General features: G+C 38.6%; 1 protein-coding gene across 2 annotated transcripts in view; it reads left to right on the top strand.

Moving 5' to 3' along the window:
• ITGA2 (integrin subunit alpha 2) overlaps positions 1 to 15,719 on the top strand; it is a 115,007-nt gene extending 99,288 nt beyond the window's left edge. For both annotated transcript variants that reach the window (XM_054489139.2, XM_063664813.1), the window contains 6 exons: positions 1,613 to 1,723; positions 2,697 to 2,801; positions 4,458 to 4,571; positions 8,072 to 8,161; positions 11,058 to 11,174; positions 11,628 to 15,719. In XM_054489139.2, the coding sequence (XP_054345114.1) occupies positions 1,613 to 1,723; positions 2,697 to 2,801; positions 4,458 to 4,571; positions 8,072 to 8,161; positions 11,058 to 11,174; positions 11,628 to 11,708 (618 nt within the window). In that variant the 3' untranslated portion in view covers positions 11,709 to 15,719. The remainder of the gene's footprint in view (positions 1 to 1,612; positions 1,724 to 2,696; positions 2,802 to 4,457; positions 4,572 to 8,071; positions 8,162 to 11,057; positions 11,175 to 11,627) is intronic.
• The last annotated feature ends 1,740 nt before the right edge of the window (positions 15,720 to 17,459 follow it).

The following is a 17,459-nucleotide window of genomic DNA, read 5'->3' on the forward strand; positions in this document are numbered from 1 at the left end:
AGGATGGCAAATCCAGGAGAAAGTGAGAAGAAAAAAATGAGTCTGGAAATAAAAGGAGAAAGTAAAAAGAAATTGAAATAGATCCGTGGTTCTCAAACTTGGGTGTGCATTAAAATCACCTGGAGGAATTGTGAAAACACAGATGCTGGGCTTTATCTCCAGGGTTTCTGATTCAGTAGGTCTAGGGTGGGCCTACACATTTGCATATCTAACAAGCTCCCAGGTGATGCTTATGCTGCTGGTCCAGGTGCCATACTTTGATAACCAATAGGCTAGATCTAGATAGGTAAACAACTGGGCTTTGTGCATAGTTATGTGTCTTGGGTAAGGGATAATTGATATATTTTGAAGGCAAATGTTCAACATTAACCAACAGAGCATTACTATAAAGGAAGATATTGCTGTGGGTAAGTCTTTGGCATATAATTATTATGCCAATTTATCCTCAGAGACTACTTCTGTTTGAGTTTACCATTTGTATACAAATCTGTACAGTAATACTAGGTAGTATCTAAAAATATTTTTGAACCAAATTCTATTTACTATTAGTAAGCGATTATTAATCTAAAGATTACTACCAGTTAAAGATAAATTAATTTGTGAAAGAATAACTATTTTATATTGTAATTAAAATTAAAGAAATTTTGGAAAGTAAAAAGAATTTATCCACTATCCTAAGCCAATACCATTTTATTTTTGTTCATTTCTCACTCGTTTGTTACATGGTTGCAACTCTGCAATTTTGTGATAAAAAAAATCTTTAGAAGAATCTTTATGATCTAGATACTATAATAGAATTTATAAAATATGGATGGTATTTGGCAACTACATTCTTTAACGGGGCATCTATTCAATTCGCGGTAATAACATTCATAGAGTGTGTAATAAGTATACACCAGCCATGGTATCAAGTGCTTTACATATGTTATCCCATTTAGTTCCCAGATCAGTTATGACCTTGGTATTATTATTCCCAGGGATGTTATTTAAAATATTTAAATAACCAGTAGGGTATGAGCCCTGGCCAATTAGAACAGAAACCCCAACCCATGAGAACAGATGCTATACCAGTGCCCTGTGCCAGCACATACCTACTGAATTTCTGATCATCTTTATTTTACAAATAAGAAAAGCATAGAGAGGTCAATTTCCTTGCCCAAGCCACACTGCTAATCAGCAGCAGACTGGGACACAACACCCTGGCAGCCCAGCTCCACAGATGGCATTTTTAACCATTTATACCACATGTCTCACAAAGTCACAAATTACTTACCCATTAACATTGTAGATGTTGAGTTTTTTTTCCATTGAGCCATTTATGCCTAGTGTTCCATTATTGGAACACTAAGCATGTGGGAGTTACTTATATCCTACTGCTCAAGGTCATTGCCAAGGTATGATTGAAATTTCAAAAAAATTGCAACCTCAGGCATAAATGCATTTTAAGAGGTGAGACACAGAGACCTGAAGTGTGACTATAAAGTGATGGCTTTCATTTGGACTCAATCTTACTACCTCGTAGTTGCCCTTCATCAACACAGGGGTTACTGGTGAATTTCCTTGCATCATGTACATCCTGTTGCAGTACTGGCACATTTTATTCTCTATATAGGTAACAACAGGAAGTGTTCCAGTAAGCATGGCAACTGTAATCATCCACATCCCTCAGTATACCAAAGAAAAGAACCCACTGATGTACCTAACTGGGGTGCAAACAGACAAGGTAAAGATACAAAATTGCCTAAAAAAATGTGTACTTTCAAGATGTAAATAACCCATGAGATTAGGGCGATCATGTCTGACATTTTACAGATGGGAAACAGACGGTAACTCCTATGCAGCCCAGGTGCCAACTGACTAGCAGTTAATTTCATATTAGAAGAAGAATATTGTTACAAGAAAACAAATGGCTGAGTCTAGGGAATAGTGGGTGGCAGAAATTATTCCAAAAACCCCATTTTGTCCTGGTGAAGATCTGACTTTGACAGGCCCTGTGAAGGCTGGGAGGTAAGAGGCTGGACCTTTATGGGGAGCATAGCAGGTCTTCACAGCTGCAATAAGGAGCTGGTCTTCAAGCAGCCAGCCTGGACTTTCTCCTGGTAATACTCAACCCTGGCTGTTCATTTTAATCCCTCTGTTCACTCTTTTAAATAACAGTGCCCAGACCTAACCCAGGCAATTAAATCAGAATCTCTAGGGATAAGATTCTTACACCAGGGTTTTTCTTTAACCACCGCCACTCCATCCACCCCGTGGTTCTAACACGCAGCCTGGGCTGAGAAGCGCTGCTCTAGCCAAACCCCTTGACATTGGCTCATCTTCATTCCAACAGTTGTATTATTCAACAGTTGTATTATTTCTGTAGTGTGCATAGGGGGCTACGGAAAAATCAAAATCCTAAAATGTTCCAGAGAAAATTACCCTGAATTATTCACAGTGTTTAGCTATTGCAGATTTGCCTCATCATATGTGGGCTATAAGAACCTAGCCCACCTCATCAGTTCACATCACGAGCATTTAAATACTTCATGTTCACCTAGAGATTATATGAAGTGTGGCCAGGTCAGCGGCGTTGAAAGAAGCCTAACAGCCCTTCCCAGGCCCCTACAAGTGACAGTAGGATTTCCTAACGTGTTGAAAGGAACATCATAAACTGTTTTGCTTCTGCAGTCTGATCGGGTGTTCTTCTTTTATAGGCTGGTGACATCAGTTGTAATACAGATATCAATCCACTGAAAATAGGACAAACATCTTCTTCTGTATCTTTCAAAAGTGAAAATTTCAGGCACACCAAAGAATTGGTGAGGACAAGTTAACGTGTGAAAGCGCCCCTCATTCATTTATTTCACCTGTGATCAGGACGCTGCTTTTCTCCTACCAGCTGATATCATAGAGCTTTCTTATTTTGCCTTTGATGCTTACATGAGTCAAGATTTAGAAAATATTAGGTTGGTGCAAAAGTAAATATGATTTTGAAACCCGCAATTACGTTTGCACCAACCTAATATGTGGTCAAATCTAGGTTACTGGAATTATTTTATGCCACTTCTTATAAAATATAAGTTCCAGACTTCAGGACATCAGAAAAACTCATGTGAAGCTATTGTGTTTATGCATTGTGCACTTTGGAAACAAGGCAAAGAGCTGTGAAGGAACTGGGTGTGTGCTACAGAGCAGAAGCCCCTTAAATCCCCCTTCCACATAATACTTACGTTTTTTATTTAGCTGTGAAATATGCTGCTGCACTTCTCTGTTTTTCAATATTTTGTTATTTCCTGTTCTCAAGCTATGCCTGCTTCTTTGGGAAAGAGACTAGTCTAGCGTCTGGCATGGTGCTTGGCACATATTAAATATTCAAATAAAGTAAACCTTTAGTAAGCAATAACTCCTAAACAAACCTCAGCTCTCCCCTGTGAACAATATTGGAATTCTCCTGGTTTTCTTTGATTGCAATTGTTTTATTTTGCGAAGGATGGGGAAAACAGGAAACCTGTTCTATTCTTTTATTAAAAGAATAAAATTATTTCTTTTAATGTGTATTAATCTACAAGTAGGTAAATGCATGCTGTAACAGAAGTGGGCCATGCTACCTTTTGGCCTTGAACATAGGCCAATATGTCATAGATTTTCAATTAATCACTTCATTTTTTAATGCAGTTTTACATTCATGGAAGAATTGAGTAGAAAGTACAGAAATTCCCATATACCCCCTGTCCCACACAGCCTCCCCCACTATCAAAATCCTGCACCAGAGTGGTATATTTGTCACAATCGATGAAACTACATTACTATATCATGATCAACCAAAATCCATAGTTTACATTAGGGTTCACTCTTGGTGTTGTTAAAATCCATGCTGCGGAATTTGACAAATGTAAAATAACATGTATCTACCACTATAGTATCATACAGTGTATATTCACTGCCCTACACATCATCTGTGCTCTGCTTATTCATCCCGCCCGCCCCACTAGCCCTTGGAACCACTGAGCCTTTTTCTGTCAACTTTTTTAAAAATCTAGGGAGTCTATAATTAGGTTTAATGACAAATTGTAGTACATTTTGTATATGTTTAATAATTTATTTAACTAGTACATTGTTGATAAACAAGTTACAGTTTGGGGGGTTTGGTTTTTAGGTTTTTTTACTCTTAGAAATAGTAGTGCAACAAACAGGCTTGGGGTACTTTGTTCCACACATTGCTGATTATCTCCTGAGGCTATCTATACAGACAGGAAATGGATGGGGTAAAGGGTGTGCACTTGGTACATTTTGAGATATAGTCCCACAATCCCTTGAAGGAGGGCAGGAGAGTTAGAACTACTAATAGCTCATGAGATTGCCTGTTTCCCTAGGTGTGTCCCAGCACTGAGTTTTATCTAGCTTTGAAATTTTAGCATTTATTTTTAACTCCTACTAACTTGCTCTCTCTTTTACCTTTGACTCAATACTATAAGAACTGCAGAACTGCTTCCTGTAGTAATGTTACCTGCTGGTTGAAAGACCTTCACATGAAAGGAGAATACTTTATTAATGTGACTACCAGAATTTGGAACGGGACTTTTGCATCAGTAAGTATCAGTTTTATTTGTTAGATTTATCAATAGCAAGGAAACGTAAGTCTGCACTGACAAGTTCTTCCCCTTTGACAAAATAAGTATTCTGGCTAATGTCTGCAATGGCCAAATAACCCAGAGCATTTTACCCTGAAAGGCAGCACACTTCCATCCCTTTCCAATGCTCATCCAATTTGGCAGTGCCTCAGAGTCATCTGGGATACTTGTGAAAGGGTCTGTTTCTCAGACTCCATGCGACCTACCACATCAATGGGAATGGTGTCGAGGTCATCTCTGCGGCCCTGGGCTACAAGGGGCAGCCTGCTTTGTCACCCTCTAGGGGTTCCCCCACTCTCCATCTTCCCAGTCTCCTCTGCCACACCCAAATCAAAATGTCTGCGTCTCTGTCTCACTCCTTGAGCTCTCAGTTAATTGTATGATTGATCTCAAACCACCTAGTAGATGAATCTAGCATAAAGATATGTCTTCCCATATTACAGCCAGGTCATCACCCTGCTCTCCTGTTTTACCCTTTCCCTGTTGGGAGAGCCCAGTGGGCACATGACTTTCTAAATCATCTCAATCCCCATGAAAGTTTGAAGAAAAAGCCAAAACAATGTCATTGTTTTTTTCCATATGGCAACTGTGAGTCTGCTCTAGTGATATTTGCTTTCAGCAGGGATTTTGGTAGCCAGAATTTCAGTCTGGCATGAAAAAATATAAGGATAGACAGGCCTTCTTAAACTGGACTGCTTGTGTGGCTAGCATTCCTTTTACTGACATGGGCTCCAATTGAGGAAGAAAAACAGAAATTAGTCTGAAACCTCCTGGGGATCTTTGTAGCTCTTACTAGATTTTTTTTTTCTTTTTAACAAATAAATGAGTTCCCAAGGTGCTTACAACCAAACGCTACTCATTTTTTTTCTTTTTACCATTTCATGAGCTCTCCAATAAACCCACTTCCTGCTAGAGAGTTTTGTAAAACCGGAGGACTCAGCACCCTCCAAACTCATCCCTGCAGTCAAATATAAGCAATATTCTTGGATAAAGACATAGAAGAAAATGGAATAGTAAAAGTTAGAAAAAAATGCAGAATTGGGGGAATGGGGAAATGAGGAGTTGAATATTTCTTCTGGCTTGCCTGCCTGCTTTTACTTTGTTTTCTTGTTAGTTGCATTTGCTTTCAAGCCTTCAGGACAATTCTAGGTCCTTTAAGATGTGAAGCATGCTGTTAGTTGTACCGCCTTCCCAGCTGCTTCAGTGTGGTGCTCAGTTTTGCTCCATTGGTTCTTGGCTCCTTGGATTTGAGGAACAAATGTTTTCATAGCAAATTTTGCCAACTGGAAGGAACACTGACTGTTGCACATCAAAATGCACACATGCCAGCTCTGTAAAACACATTTGGATTTTCTTGAGTTTAAGACTACATCACTTTAACTGTGAAACGTTTTAAAGTACCTTCCCAACGATCTTCAGAAGCAGTTTATTTCTGGGAGTAAACTTCCTAGAAAGTGTAGTATTTATGCTGCTTTAATGTGGCTATGGTGGTTAAACTAAGAAAACACCCTTGAGATTTCAAGGTATGTCAAGTGACATACAAGGATTGGTGTCAAGTCCTACATATCTTCCACCTTCATGAAAAGTCAAATGTTTATCCTCACCTTGCTTCCAGCAATTTAAGCAGCAAAGTGGATGTTTCTCAGACCACTTAGGAGATCCAGTCTGAAATATGGATCTCATTTCCTGTATTTGAACCCATTAATGCACTGCCTTTTGTTGCTAACCTTTCTCTGACGTAGTGCAAGGCAACTTAACATTTCAAGTAATTTCACTACAAAGTGATTGATCAGGCCTCCAAATTGATGATAGAGTTGCTGCCATTTGTAAGGAGAAGCCTTGTTGAATGCTAGCAGGTGCGTTACTTCACTCTCCAGATGTGTGTGGCATGCTTACCTCTACTTGTTAACCCTGCAGGATATTGTATGCCTGTGAGAAGGGCCTATTTTGAGAATGCTATAAGAAAAATTCTTTCATCTTTAGTCTTTGGGGATTATGAAACCAGCATTTACTTAACTGCCGCTTTTTTTCTTAAACTTAAACCATCATCAATACTCTTAATGTTTCCCCCAATAATATGTTTAAGAGACTGGTGAGCGTGGTTAATTTCTGATCCAATCATCTATCTTGAGAAAATTAACAGTAACCAGAGACCGAGCCAGTGGAAAGGAAATAAATTGCTTAGTTTTTGGAAATACATTCTTTCCGGATCCCAGATATTGTTTAGCAAATTACCTCATAGAGTATGTCCCATAATGTGCCCTAGTAACCAGAAAAACTGAGTCCTAGTAGCCACAGCATGTGAAAGCAGCTCTAACATCTAAGCGCAAGTGCTGCATTCTGCTTCACAGTAGCATCAGACCTAATGTAGAGAAAATAGTGAAATATACATATCAATAATGTTTCTATTGAAAAAATAGACCTTTTTTTCCCCCCCCCCAGACAGAGCCTTGCTCTGTTGCCCAGGCTGTAGTGCAGTGGCTTGATCTCAGCTCACTGCAACCTCTGCCTCCTGGGTTCAAGTGATTCTCCTGCCTCAGCCTCCTGAGTCGCTGGGATTACAGGTGCCCACCACCATGCCCGGCTAATTTTTTATATTTTTTAGTAGAGTCGGGGTTTCGCCATATTGACCAGGCTGGTCTTGAACTCCTGACCTCAAGTAATCTACCCGCCTCAGCCTCCCGAAGTGCTGGGATTACAGATGGGAGCCACTGTGCCCGGCTGAAAACTAGGCTCTTTTTCTGTAACTAGATGGAGGAATGAATGTAAAGTTATTTCGAATTAGTAAGTTACCAGTGACATCAGCACAAAATATCCTTCCTATATACCTGCCCCAAATTAAGTATTATTTGATAGAAACACTTAGGAAATCTGAAGTTATACTGATGTGATATAACAAGCTGAAAGGTTCAGGGCCATGGGTGGTCAAGTGCACTTTTAAACACTATCATTTTACACACATGTACCCAGAAGGAAAATTCTCTTCCCTTTTAAATGTTGGTTTTCCATTCCATTGTGTGACTTATTCAGGTAAGTATACAAAGATGCCAAGTTTACAATTTTCTCTCATGTCACAAACTTATTTTTTAAAAAATCTGAACTATGATCTTCCCAGTTAAAAATATTCATTTTAAAATCCTCGCCTTTCAACCCAGTTCTCAAGTTCAGATCTCCTCAGGGAGATATTTTAACCTACTCATGTCTGGATCCCACCCCAGAGAGCTGATTTGTGGTGGCAAGGTGCAGGCAGACATGTATTAAAATTACCCCAGGTATTTCTGACGGGCAGTCCTATTACACAGCACTGGTTTAAGCACACACAGATTCTGGACGGGTCTTCAGAACCATTTGCTCTTGTCACATTCTACCAGGAAATAAATACATAAATCATAAGCATGCCAACTTCGCTGCATTTGCTGCTGCTAGGATAAAACACATTCCTTATTCTTATCTTCCAGTCAACGTTCCAGACAGTACAGCTAACGACAGCTGCAGAAATCAACACCTATAACCCTGAGATATATGTGATTGAAGATAACACTGTTACGGTGAGCATATCACACCCTTCCCTGTGAGCCTCAGGGTCTGTGATGGCATTCCATTTCTAAAAGCCTGGAATAGTCGCTCTTCTTACCTACATGTATGTAGAAGTATCTTACTAAAACTTTAAAGATCTGATGTTTATTATGTTGAGATTTTGGCTAGGGTGTGTGCTACTTAAAAAGTTCAGTGATACACTTGCCTTCCTCCATGCCCCCCACCCATGGCAGCAAAGCTGGCTTTCCTAGAAGTGGTGATCCAGTGAGAAGTACAACAAAAGGGGCTCTATGTTCTTTGGGACTTCATGGTGTCTCTTCTCATGACTAAGCCAGCAGCACCAGTTCTTCCTTTCTCCTCCTGCTTACACAAAATGATCTGGAGCTTAGGCCACGAAACCTAATCATGCTTATTTAAATCATAAATTGTATTTTGAAAAATTTTTAAAGAAAGGTACTGAAGCATGCTTAATAAACAATGCATTTATTAGAGGGTTTTTAAAAATAGTTCTCCTTACAAGTAGACACTGACACTGTGTGGCATGTCCATTCATTAGATCTTACATTCTGGAGGACTATAAATGCTCCCCTTGATTAAAAAAAAAAAAGCTTTTACAGAGAAATGTACTTTCACAGAAAACAAAGGCTCTCTGTTCTAAGAGCTGGCATGAGATAATTTTCCTCTGCACTGACTCTCTGGTTAGAATATGCCATGTTTAGATACAGTGGGATTTCCATGCCCAGCTAATCTGCTGGCAGAGCCCTGAGCATTTTCCTCCCAGTGCTTGTGTTAGGAGTTGAAAGCCAGTTTAAGAGTCTGCCCCCAAGGCCAGCTTGGCAGTTGGCCTCAGTCCACTGCTCTGGCTTGGTCAAAAAGTTATGGCCCCATGAACTATGGGCCTCCTCACTCCATGCCTAAGAGTGAAGCTCACAGCACTGGGGCCCTACTCTTGTCCAAGGGAAAATGATTCCACACAACAGAGCACACTTCTCTGCCTCTGGTTTAGGAGCCTCAGTGAAAACCTACACCCTCTCTTCAGAGACTGGGGCCTGGAAAATCAGAAATAGAGCCAAAGGAAATGCAGACTTCAAATTTAAAATGCTATGAACTTAGCATAGGGGAGAAGTATTATAGATTTTTTTTAAAAGCTCATTTTAGAAAAACAGTGTTCAGACAATATGTGAAACTCTACTGAAGACTTTTTAGAAAGCAGTATTAAATATATTAATTGGAAATTCAAATGAACAATTTTAATAAATCCATTAGATTCTTCTTTTATTGGTTTTCTCTGAGCAATACTAATAAATAACAGAAGCCAATTACTAGGTGCAAAAGTAATTGTGGTACTTGCCATTAAAAGTAAAGAAAGCCTGGGCGTGGTGGCTCAAACCTGTAATCCCAGCACTTTGGGAGGCCGAGGCGGGCGAATCACCTGAGGTTGGGAGTTCGAGACCAGCTTGGCCAACATAGTGAAACCCTGTCTCTACTAAAAATACAAAAATTAACTAGGTGTGGTGGTGCATGCCTGGAATCCCAGCTACTCAGGAGGCTGAAGCAGGAGAATTGCTTGAACCTGCGAGGCAGAGGTTGCAGTGAGCTGAGATTGTGCCACTGCACTCCAGCCTGGGTAACAGAGAGAGACTGTCTCAAAAAAAAAAAAAAAAAGTAAAGAAAAAGTACTTTTAATGGCAAAGACTGCAATTACTTTTGCACAAGCCTAATATTACTCAGCTGTGTCTATAAAAAATTTTTTAATCTAAACAATAATTTGGATAAATTTTTGAATAAGGTATCTAACCTAAATAATAACTTCACATGTTCCTAAGTATCTGTTACATTTATTTGAATGCCTGGCCCACTTAAAAATCTGATCCACAAAATGCTATAGTCATGGGTCCATAGAGATCCGTGGTTCCCTGGGTTAGAAAGCTGTGGAAAAGACAGAAGTAGGCTTACGACTGTCATTAAGCAGTGAGCTACAAGAATTTATCATCACTTTATTCATAAATTTATAAAGCCTTACATTTTAGCTCTTGAAGATACAAATGAAAGGAAATACAGTCACCAAGGCCAGTTGCAAGTTTAGCCCAGCCCATAAATTTATGACAAAAAGTAGCTCATCTGCCATTGCAATTTAATGTTAAATCAAGTAAATAAAACACATATTATCCTCTTCTTTTGCTTCTAAATATAGCTCTTTAGGAATATTTTATAAAGAGAATGCTTGAGACACTTTCCCCAATTAATTAAATTTCCCCTAATTAATTAAAAACTGAATATATAGTTTTACTGTTAAAACTCAGGGCAGCCATTCCATTACAGCATCTCAAAGATTGCCAGGAAGCAGATATAAAGAATCCTAAGTAGCCTCAAGGACAACGTTCCCACTGAAAAGGTCAACTTGACCCTTGAGATATTATTTCTACTTTTTCAACAATATCAACTTGGAATGAGGATTAAATGAAACTAGTATTTTAGACACCCAATACAAAGCTGTTGTTTCATCACCATGAAGTTGGGTTAAAGAGTTTCTTCGACTCCCCTCCCCAAAGCTGTTTGCTTTCACTTGATGATGCTTTCACTTCATTTGAATGTATGCCAGAAATGGAAGTTTCTATTTCATAAGTAAAATAAGCATCTGAGATTGTCAGGCATGATGTAGCCACAAGACACTGATGTAGTTAAAGCAGAGAAACTAGAAAAGTTGTATTTTTTAGCTGGTTGGACTTTGCAGGAGGACTTTCTCTAAAATTATTCTGACAATGTTTGAGATACGCCATCATGAGCAAGTCATGTCACCTTTCTAGAGCTGTAGACCTTCACTTACAGAATTAGAGAATTGGACTAGACCATCTCCCCACTTTTTTGTGGTATTAAAATAACTCAACTGTGAACTTACGTTTCCAGATTCCCCTGATGATAATGAAACCTGATGAGAAAGCCGAAGTACCAACAGGAGTTATAATAGGAAGTATAATTGCTGGAATCCTTTTGCTGTTAGCTCTGGTTGCAATTTTATGGAAGGTAAGAAAAGCTTCATATTTTAAAATACAGGGCTCCTGAAGGCCAGCCTTGAATTTGCTTACGAAACATCAACCTCAGGTTTTATATGGTACCTTCTCTATCACAAGGAGAAAAGAAATGCAAGTTTGTTTACAATTTCTTACTCATGTCATTAAAAACAACCAGTATGGATTTTTACTTCTTTTAAACCTTCCTTTTATCCATAGCCCTGAATGTTTTGCTCAGCTTCAAATAAGTAGAAGCTGAAAAATGTAGCTTTATGCAATGCAGCTGAGCTCTCTGGATATAAATTTCCTTCTAGCAGGTGATAGATATCAGGTCATCAGTCTGCACACCTTCAGATCCTCAGGGATTCCCACAGGTGCGTCAGAGGAGGTGGGCAGCCAAGGCGGTCAGAGGCACCTTACAAAATAAGCCACAGGTGGTAACATTCTTATATCATCACCTTTACAGCTCGGCTTCTTCAAAAGAAAATATGAAAAGATGACCAAAAATCCAGATGAGATTGATGAGACCACAGAACTCAGTAGCTGAACCAGCAGACCTACCTGCAGTGGGAACTGGCAGCATCCCAGCCAGGGTTTGCTGTTTGCGTGAATGGATTTCTTTTTAAATCCCATGTTTTTTTTATCATGTCGTAGGTAAACTAACCTGGTATTTTAAAACTGCAGGTCAGTTTGGAATGAAGAAATTGTGGGGGGTGGGGGAAGTGTGAGGGGCAGGTAGGGAAATAATGGGGAAAATACTTATTTTATATGATGGGGAAAAAAAATAATCTTTAAACTGGCTGGCCCAGAGTTTACATTCTAATGTGCATTGTGTCAGAAACATGAAATGCTTCCAAGCATGACAACTTTTAAAGAAAAATATGATACTCTCAGATTTTAAGGGGGAAAACTGTTCTCTTTAAAATATTTGTCTTTAAACGCAACTACAAAAGTGGAAGTGCCTGATATGTAAGTACTTCCACTTGTGTATATTTTAATGAATATTGATGTTAACAAGAGGGAAAACAAAACACAGGTTTTTTCAATTTATGCTGCTCATCCAAAGTTGCCACAGATGATACTTCAAGTGATAATTTTATTTATAAACTAGGTAAAATTTGTTGTGGGCTCCTTTTAGACCACGGCTGCCCCTTCCACACCCCCTCTTGCTCTAATGATCAAAACATGCTTGAATAACTGAGCTTAGAGTATACCTCCTATATGTCCATTTAAGTTAGGAGAAGGGGCAATATAGAGACTAAGGCATAAAATTTTGTTTAAAACTCAGAATATAATATTTATGTAAAATCCTATCTGCTAGAGGCCCATCCTGTGCCAGAGGAAGGAAAAGGAGGAAATTTCCTTTCTCTTTCAGGAGGCACAACAGTTCTCTTTTAGGACTTGTTTGGCTGACTGGCAGTAACCTAGTGAATTTTTGAAAGATGAGTAATTTCTTTGGCAACCTTCCTCCTCCCTTACTGAACCACTCTCCCACCTCCTGGTGGTACCATTATTATAGAAGCCCTCTACAGCCTGACTCTCTCTCCAGTGGTCCAAAGTTATAAAGTTCCCACTCCTTCAGGGACAGCTGCTGTGCATTAGATATTAGGGGGGAAAGTCATCTGTTTAATTTACACACTTGCATGAATTACTGTATATAAACTCCTTAACTTCAGGGAGCTATTTTCATTTAGTGCTAAACAAGTAAGAAAAATAAGCTTGAGTGAATTTCTAAATGTTGGAATGTTAGGGGATGTAAACAATGTAAAGTAAAACATCTCAGGATTTCACGAGAAGTTACAGATGAGGCATTGGAAGCCACTAAATTAGCAGGTGCACCTTCTGTGGCTGTCTTGTTTCTGAAGTACCTAAACTTCCATAAGAGTGAATTTGACCTAGGCAAGTTTGTTCAAAAGGTAGATCCTGAGATGATTTGGTCAGATTGGGGTAAGGCCCAGCAATCTGCATTTTAACAGGCACCCCAGTCACTAGGATGCAGATGGACCACACTTTGAGAAACACCAACCATTTCTACTTTTTGCACCTTATTTTCTCTGTTCCTGAGCCCCCACGTTCTCTAGGAGAAACTTAGAGGAAAAGGGCACAGACACTACATATCTAAAGCTTTGGACAAGTCCTTGACCTCTATAAACTTCAGAGTCCTCATTATAAAATGGGAAGACTGAGCTGGAGTTCAGCAGTGATGCTTTTAGTTTTAAAAGTCTATGATCTGGACTTCCTATAATACAAATACACAATCCTCCAAGAATTTGACTTGGAAAAAAATGTCAGAGGAAAACAGGTTATCTGCCCATGTGCATATGGACAATCTTGACTACCCTGGCCCGGCCCCTGTGTTGGCAGTCCAGGGCTATCTGTACTGTTTACAGAATTACTTTGTAGTTGACAACACAAAACAAAAAAGGCATAAAATGCCAGCGGTTTATAGAAAAAACAGTGTGGTATTCTCCAGTTAGGTATGCCAGAGTCCAATTCTTTTAACAGCTGTGAGAATTTGCTGTTTCATTCCAACAAAATTTTATTTGAAAAAAAAAAAAAAGACTGGAGAAACTAGTCATTAGCTTGATAAAGAATATTTAACAGCTAGTGGTGCTGGTGTGTACCTGAAGCTCCAGCTACTTGAGAGACTGAGACAGGAAGATCGCTTGAGCCCAGGAGTTCAAGTCCAGCCTAAGCAACATAGCAAGACCCTGTCTCAAAAAAATGACTATTTAAAAAAACAATGTGGCCAGGCATAGTGGCTCACACCTGTAATCCCAACACTTTGGGAGGCTGAGGCCGGTGGATCACAAGGTCAGGAGTTTGAGACTAGCCTGGCCAACATGGTGAAACCCCATCTCTACTAATACAAAAATTAGCTGGGCGTAGTAGCAGGTGCCTGTAATCCCAGTTACTCGGGAAGCTGAGGCAGGACAATCACTTGAACCCAGGAGGCGGAGGTTTCAGTGAGCAGAGATCGCGCCACTGCACTCCAGCCTGGGTGACAGGGCAAGACTATGTCTCAAAAAAAGAAAAAAAAAAAAAAAGGTTAGTACTGTATATGTAAATACTAGCTTTTCAACGTGCTATACAAAGAATTATAACACATCCTTCCTTTTACTCTGTCTCACCTTCTTTAGGTGAGTACTTCCTTAAATAAGTGCTAAACATACATATACAGAACTTGAAAGCTTCGGTTAGCCTTGCCTTAGGTAATCAGCCTAGTTTACACTGTTTCCAGGGAACAGCTGAATTACTATAAACCATTAGCCACTTGTCTCTGCACCATTTATCACACCAGGGCAGGGTCACTCAACCTGGGCGCTACTGTCATTTGGGGCCAGGTGATTCTTCCTTGCAGGGGCTGTCCTGTACCTTGTAGGACAGCAGCCCTGTCCTAGAAGGTATGATGTTTAGCATATGTTTAGCAGCATCCCTGGCCCCTAGCTACCCGATGCCAGAGCATCCTCCCCCTGCAGTCATGACAATCAAAAAATGTCTCCAGACATTGTCAAATGCCTCCTGGGGGGCAGTATTTCTCAAGCACTTTTAAGCAAAGGTGAGTATTCGTACAAGAAATTTAGGGGGAAAAAACATTGTTTAAATAAAAGCTATGTGTTCCTATTCAACAATATTTTTGCTTTAAAAGTAAGTAGAGGGCATAAAAGATGTCATATTCAAATTTCCATTTCATAAATGGTGTGCAGACAAGGTCTATAGAATGTGGTAAAAACTTGACTGCCACACAAGGCTTATAAAATAGTGAGATAGTAAAATAGCTTATGAAGAAACTACAGAGATTTAAAATTGTGCATGACTCATTTCAGCAGCAAAATAAGAACTCCTAACTGAACAGAAATTTTTCTACCTAGCAATGTTATTTTTGGAAAATAGCTATCTATCTATTAAAACTGTGAAGAGTAAAGAAAACTAAAGCCAATTTATTATAGTCACACAAGTGATTATACTAAAAATTATTATAAAGGTTATAATTTTATAATGTATTTACCTGTCCTGATATATAGCTATAACCCAATATATGAAAATCTCAAAAATTAAGACATCATCATATAGAAGGCAGGATTCCTTAAACTGAGATCCCTGATCCATCTTTAATATTTCAATTTGCACGCATAAAACAATTATATAAACAACTTTGTAGGACTATGCCCTTTTGTGTACATTCAGGCATACCCATTTTAATCAATTTGAAAGGTTAATTTAAACCTCTAGAGGTGAATGAGAAACATGGGGGAAAAGTGTGAAATAGGTGAAAATATTAACTATTTCTTTGAACTCTAAAGACTGAAACTGTAGCCATTATGTAAATAAAGTTTCATATGTACCTGTTTATTTTGGCAGATTAAGTCAAAATATGAATGTATATATTGCATAACTATGTTAGAATTGTATATATTTTAAAGAAATTGTCTTGGATATTTTCCTTTATACATAATAGATAAGTCTTTTTTCAAATGTGGTGTTTGATGTTTTTGATTAAATGTGTTTTGCCTCTTTCCACAAAAACTGTAAAAATAAATGCATGTTTGTACAAAAAGTTGCAGAATTCATTTGATTTATGAGAAACAAAAATTAAATTGTAGTCAACATAAACTAGTTAATAGTTTTTCTCATATGCAAGTATAACAAACAGAAAAGTTTCATTAATTGTAAGCCACTTTTTTCATACCACATTATTGAATTTTGTTACAATTGTTTTGAAAATAAAGCTATTTTCTTTGGGCTTTTACAAATTATATATTTTACTATTTTTATCTTATACATTCACTTTGCTCACATCCAAGACTCAATTTAAGAAGACTGAGGCTATAATTTGCCATAAGTGTCCAGTCTATGTTTCTAGCAGTGACCACAAGGATCTTTTGTAAGACTCAAACTGCCTTTGAAGTTTTGAGACAGTGTAAAGCATTGCTCCTCAATGTGTGGCCCAGGGACAGATGGTGCTGCATCACCTGGAGCCTGTTAAAAAGACAGATCTCAGGGGCCACTCAAAACTATTCAAGTCAAATTGTAAGTTCTACAGCATCCTCAGGTGATTCATATTGCATTGAAGTTGAGAAGCACTGCTCTAAAGCTTACCTCTTGAAATAAAATGTGTGCTTGGAATAGAGAGGGAAAAAAAAATCAGCCAAACCGCTGCAACATGCAAAAGCAGAGTCATCTGCATAGTTTTAAAAAAAAATCGTAATAGGAAGGTTTAAATATTTTTAAAGAGTAAATATGCTGAAATAAATATGCTGCAGTTATAAAGTAAGTACACGTTGGGCTCACAGACTGCCATCGCTGTACAGATGGCAGAGTAATGCAAAGATAGGGTGGAAAGTGTGTGTGTGCTGCCATAAATAGCGATGCACCAGCATCTCCATTCATGTCTGCGGCGCTCTCTCACATGCCTCCCTGCCCATCGCAGTTGTGCTGAGCCGTCTCAGGAGGGCAGCTCACTGCAGCACAACCATCAATAAGTGTGTCTGCTATATATCTCACATTAAAATACAATCTTGGAGAACTGAATGTGGGAATTGCAGCTACTTGGGAGGCTGAGGCAGGGAGGATCCTTTGAACCCAGGAGTTCAAGGCCAGCAACATGAGACCCCCCTCCCAGCTCTTAAAAAATAAAAATAAAATGTTAGAGAAAAAGAGCACTAAGTTTTATTTCTTTGTTTTTCACAGAGCAGGTTAGGAAATGCTGTTAAAGACCTGTATTAAAGCAATCATTTATGTCCCATAGAGTTAACTGGAAAATACTTTTATACTTACTTTTTAAAAAGTACTTCTTTTTATTTATTCTACATCACTTGTTAAAAACTACAAATTGCATTTTCAAAAACTCCTTCCTGATCCTATCATAATCTTTTAATATTTTTAAGGTGTCAATTAAAGATTGGACATCATCTTACACAAAATCAGGGCCTAATTTTCATTTAGGAACCACTACAGCCTGACTTTAAAGAAAATGGGTGTACTAAACTGAACTTTTGGTTCTATGCAAAATTAAATCTAAGACTCAAGTTGCCAAGAGCAACTTTACTATAACTTTTACTATGGCTCTGGCTCTACCGCCCTCTGCTGGATGATCCACCTAACTACATCACACAAATCATTCCTAAGAGAGATCTTTACTGTACCAGGTGCTCAGTAACTGTGTAAGATGTCTAAATCACTTATTTCTCAAAAAAGGCTGAAAATATATTGTGACTCTATACATCATATCCAAAGGACAAAAATGTCCACAAAATAAGTCACTCATTGAATATCTGCTGTTACTTTCATTCAAAGA

Source organism: Pongo pygmaeus, chromosome 4 (assembly GCF_028885625.2).
Source record: "Pongo pygmaeus isolate AG05252 chromosome 4, NHGRI_mPonPyg2-v2.0_pri, whole genome shotgun sequence".
In the NCBI taxonomy this organism is placed as follows: Eukaryota; Metazoa; Chordata; class Mammalia; order Primates; family Hominidae; genus Pongo; species Pongo pygmaeus.